Source organism: Gekko japonicus, unplaced genomic scaffold (assembly GCF_001447785.1).
Source record: "Gekko japonicus isolate JY-2015 unplaced genomic scaffold, Gekko_japonicus_V1.1 scaffold4596, whole genome shotgun sequence".
NCBI lineage: Eukaryota > Metazoa > Chordata > Lepidosauria > Squamata > Gekkonidae > Gekko > Gekko japonicus.
This window is the reverse complement of record NW_015162611.1, coordinates 1-5,236: the sequence shown is the minus strand read 5'-3', so window position 1 is coordinate 5,236 and position 5,236 is coordinate 1. Positions and strand designations below refer to the sequence as shown.

The window sequence follows — 5,236 nt, the reverse complement described above, 5'->3', positions numbered from 1 at the left end:
GAGCAAACTGATTTACGCAGTCCCCAAATCGCTCGCTCACAACTTTAAGGCCCGTAGCTCACAAAGTAGAATTTTTGCTCACAAGACTCCACAGCTTCGAGGGAACATTGGCCAGGAGTGTTCAGGAACTGGAATGACAGGGCCAAGAGTGGAATGACAGCCCCAGGGTGTGCCAGGAGTATTCAGGCACTGGAATGACAGGGCCACGGATACGAATGACAGCCCCAGGGTGTGCCAGGAGTGTTCAGGAACTGGAACGACAGGGCCAAGAGTGGAATGACAGCCCCAGGGTGTGCCAGGAGTGTTCAGGAACTGGAATGACAGGGCCACGGATTGGAATGACAGCCCCAGGGTGGAGCAGCAGTGTTCAGGCACTGGAATGACAGGGCCAAGAGTGGAATGACAGCCTCAGGGTGTGCCAGGAGTGTTCAGGAACTGGAATGACAGGGCCACGGAGTGGAATGACAGCCCTAGGGTGTGCCAGGAATGTTCAGGCACTGGAATAACAGTGCCAAGAGTGGAATGACAGCCTAGTGTTCAGGACACTGGAATAACAGTGCCAAGAGTGGAATGACAGCCCTACGGTGTGCCCGGAGTGTTCAGGAACTGGAATGACAGGGCCATGGATTGGAATGACAGCCCCAGGATGTGCCAGGAGTGTTCAGGCACTGGAATAACAGTGCCAAGAGTGGAATGACAGCCTCAGGGTGTGCCAGGAGTGTTCAGGCACTGGAATAACAGTGCCAAGAGTGGAATGACAGCCTCAGGGTGTGCCAGGAGTGTTCAGGCACTGGAATAACAGTGCCAAGAGTGGAATGACAGCCTCAGGGTGTGCCAGGAGTGTTCAGGCACTGGAATAACAGTGCCAAGAGTGGAATGACAGCCTCAGGGTGTGCCAGGAGTGTTCAGGCACTGGAATAACAGTGCCAAGAGTGGAATGACAGCCTCAGGGTGTGCCAGGAGTGTTCAGGCACTGGAATAACAGTGCCAAGAGTGGAATGACAGCCTCAGGGTGTGCCAGGAGTGTTCAGGCACTGGAATAACAGTGCCAAGAGTGGAATGACAGCCTCAGGGTGTGCCAGGAGTGTTCAGGCACTGGAATAACAGTGCCAAGAGTGGAATGACAGCCTCAGGGTGTGCCAGGAGTGTTCAGGCACTGGAATGACAGGGCCAAGAGTGGAATGACAGTCTGAGGATTCAAAATGCTTCTCCCGTGTGGGTTCTCTGATGCTGTTGAAGAGTAGAACTGTCAATGAATCTCTTTCCACACTCTGAACACTCAAATGGTTTCTCCCTTGTGTGGATTCTTTGGTGGACTTGAAGATGGCCACTCTTATTGAATCTCTTTCCACACTCGGAGCATTCAGAAGGTTTCTCCCCTGTGTGGGTTCTTTGGTGCTTCTGAAGAATGCCACTCCTACTGAATCTCTTTCCACACTCTGAGCATTCATATGGTTTCTCCCCTGTGTGGGTTCTTTGGTGCAGTTGAAGATGGCCACTTCGACTGAATCTCTTTCCACACTCTGAACATTCAAAAGGTTTCTCCCCTGTATGGGTTCTTCGATGCTGTTGAAGAGTGCCACTGTCATTGAATCTCTTTCCGCACACTGAGCATTGAAAAGGTTTCTCCCCTGTGTGTGGTTCTCCGATGTTGTTGAAGAGTGGCACGCTCACTGAATCTCTCTCCATACACTGAGCATTCAAAGGGTTTCTCTCCTGTGTGGGTTCTTTGGTGCACTTGAAGAGTGCCACTCTGACTGAATCTCTTTCCACACTCTGAGCATCCAAAAGGTTTCTCCCCTGTGTGGGTTCTTTGGTGCACTTGAAGAGTGCCACTCTGACTGAATCTCTTTCCACACTCTGAGCATCCAAAAGGTTTCTCCCCTGTGTGGGTTCTTTGGTGCACTTGAAGAGTGCCACTCTGACTGAATCTCTTTCCACACTCTGAGCATCCAAAAGGTTTCTCCCCTGTGTGGGTTCTTTGGTGCACTTGAAGAGTGCCACTCTGACTGAATCTCTTTCCACACTCTGAGCATCCAAAAGGTTTCTCCCCTGTGTGGGTTCTTTGGTGCACTTGAAGAGTGCCACTCTGACTGAATCTCTTTCCACACTCTGAGCATCCAAAAGGTTTCTCCCCTGTGTGGGTTCTTTGGTGCACTTGAAGAGTGCCACTCTGACTGAATCTCTTTCCACACTCTGAGCATCCAAAAGGTTTCTCCCCTGTGTGGGTTCTTTGGTGCACTTGAAGAGTGCCACTCTGACTGAATCTCTTTCCACACTCTGAGCATCCAAAAGGTTTCTCCCCTGTGTGGGTTCTTTGGTGCACTTGAAGAGTGCCACTCTGACTGAATCTCTTTCCACACTCTGAGCATCCAAAAGGTTTCTCCCCTGTGTGGGTTCTTTGGTGCACTTGAAGAGTGCCACTCTGACTGAATCTCTTTCCACACTCTGAGCATCCAAAAGGTTTCTCCCCTGTGTGGGTTCTTTGGTGCACTTGAAGAGTGCCACTCTGACTGAATCTCTTTCCACACTCTGAGCATCCAAAAGGTTTCTCCCCTGTGTGGGTTCTTTGGTGCACTTGAAGAGTGCCACTCTGACTGAATCTCTTTCCACACTCTGAGCATCCAAAAGGTTTCTCCCCTGTGTGGGTTCTTTGGTGCACTTGAAGAGTGCCACTCTGACTGAATCTCTTTCCACACTCTGAGCATCCAAAAGGTTTCTCCCCTGTGTGGGTTCTTTGGTGCACTTGAAGAGTGCCACTCTGACTGAATCTCTTTCCACACTCTGAGCATCCAAAAGGTTTCTCCCCTGTGTGGGTTCTTTGGTGCACTTGAAGAGTGCCACTCTGACTGAATCTCTTTCCACACTCTGAGCATCCAAAAGGTTTCTCCCCTGTGTGGGTTCTTTGGTGCACTTGAAGAGTGCCACTCTGACTGAATCTCTTTCCACACTCTGAGCATCCAAAAGGTTTCTCCCCTGTGTGGGTTCTTTGGTGCACTTGAAGAGTGCCACTCTGACTGAATCTCTTTCCACACTCTGAGCATCCAAAAGGTTTCTCCCCTGTGTGGGTTCTTTGGTGCACTTGAAGAGTGCCACTCTGACTGAATCTCTTTCCACACTCTGAGCATCCAAAAGGTTTCTCCCCTGTGTGGGTTCTTTGGTGCACTTGAAGAGTGCCACTCTGACTGAATCTCTTTCCACACTCTGAGCATCCAAAAGGTTTCTCCCCTGTGTGGGTTCTTTGGTGCACTTGAAGAGTGCCACTCTGACTGAATCTCTTTCCACACTCTGAGCATCCAAAAGGTTTCTCCCCTGTGTGGGTTCTTTGGTGCACTTGAAGAGTGCCACTCTGACTGAATCTCTTTCCACACTCTGAGCATCCAAAAGGTTTCTCCCCTGTGTGGGTTCTTTGGTGCACTTGAAGAGTGCCACTCTGACTGAATCTCTTTCCACACTCTGAGCATCCAAAAGGTTTCTCCCCTGTGTGGGTTCTTTGGTGCACTTGAAGAGTGCCACTCTGACTGAATCTCTTTCCACACTCTGAGCATCCAAAAGGTTTCTCCCCTGTGTGGGTTCTTTGGTGCACTTGAAGAGTGCCACTCTGACTGAATCTCTTTCCACACTCTGAGCATCCAAAAGGTTTCTCCCCTGTGTGGGTTCTTTGGTGCACTTGAAGAGTGCCACTCTGACTGAATCTCTTTCCACACTCTGAGCATCCAAAAGGTTTCTCCCCTGTGTGGGTTCTTTGGTGCACTTGAAGAGTGCCACTCTGACTGAATCTCTTTCCACACTCTGAGCATCCAAAAGGTTTCTCCCCTGTGTGGGTTCTTTGGTGCACTTGAAGAGTGCCACTCTGACTGAATCTCTTTCCACACTCTGAGCATCCAAAAGGTTTCTCCCCTGTGTGGGTTCTTTGGTGCACTTGAAGAGTGCCACTCTGACTGAATCTCTTTCCACACTCTGAGCATCCAAAAGGTTTCTCCCCTGTGTGGGTTCTTTGGTGCACTTGAAGAGTGCCACTCTGACTGAATCTCTTTCCACACTCTGAGCATCCAAAAGGTTTCTCCCCTGTGTGGGTTCTTTGGTGCACTTGAAGAGTGCCACTCTGACTGAATCTCTTTCCACACTCTGAGCATCCAAAAGGTTTCTCCCCTGTGTGGGTTCTTTGGTGCACTTGAAGAGTGCCACTCTGACTGAATCTCTTTCCACACTCTGAGCATCCAAAAGGTTTCTCCCCTGTGTGGGTTCTTTGGTGCACTTGAAGAGTGCCACTCTGACTGAATCTCTTTCCACACTCTGAGCATCCAAAAGGTTTCTCCCCTGTGTGGGTTCTTTGGTGCACTTGAAGAGTGCCACTCTGACTGAATCTCTTTCCACACTCTGAGCATCCAAAAGGTTTCTCCCCTGTGTGGGTTCTTTGGTGCACTTGAAGAGTGCCACTCTGACTGAATCTCTTTCCACACTCTGAGCATCCAAAAGGTTTCTCCCCTGTGTGGGTTCTTTGGTGCACTTGAAGAGTGCCACTCTGACTGAATCTCTTTCCACACTCTGAGCATCCAAAAGGTTTCTCCCCTGTGTGGGTTCTTTGGTGCACTTGAAGAGTGCCACTCTGACTGAATCTCTTTCCACACTCTGAGCATCCAAAAGGTTTCTCCCCTGTGTGGGTTCTTTGGTGCACTTGAAGAGTGCCACTCTGACTGAATCTCTTTCCACACTCTGAGCATTCAAAAGGTTTCTCCCCTGTGTGGGTTCTCTGATGCCGTTGAAGATCATCACTCCCACTAAATTTATTTCCACACTCTGAGCATTGAAAAGGTTTCTTCCCGGCATGAGTTTTTTGGTGCATTTGAAGAGTGCCACTCTCACTGAATCTCCTTCCACACACTGAGCATTCAAAAAAATTCTCCCCTCTCTTTATTGTTTGGTGCACAAGGAGCTGTGATTGATTTCTGAAGTACTTTCCACACTGAATGGATTTACCTGCCTTCATTATTCTGTGCACTGGAAAATGTACATTAAGCCTTCTTCCCTCTTGGTTCTCAACCAAATGGCTGCCTTTCTCTCTCTTAGGTCTCCCTCCATTCTTGACATCTTCTTTCAGGTCTTCATTTGTAACTCTATCTGGCCTTTGCGGATGAAGTTCCTCACCCTCCTCATTCCTCTCATCATCCTCTGCTGAAATAAAGAGACCGTTAGCACCTGGAAGCGCTTGTAAGGTCCAAAGGCATCTATGTGA

General features: G+C 49.3%; 1 protein-coding gene across 1 annotated transcript; it reads right to left on the bottom strand.

The window, feature by feature from the left end:
• Positions 1-1,290: 1,290 nt before the first annotated feature.
• Positions 1,291-4,846, bottom strand: LOC107106349 (zinc finger protein 208-like; the record flags this gene model as incomplete). Its single annotated transcript, XM_015406486.1, has 2 exons — positions 1,694-4,846; positions 1,291-1,614 (listed from the first exon to the last, which is right to left on the bottom strand). Coding segments are annotated over exons 1-2 (3,477 nt in total), but the record flags the coding sequence as incomplete, so codon positions are not given.
• Positions 4,847-5,236: the final 390 nt, after the last annotated feature.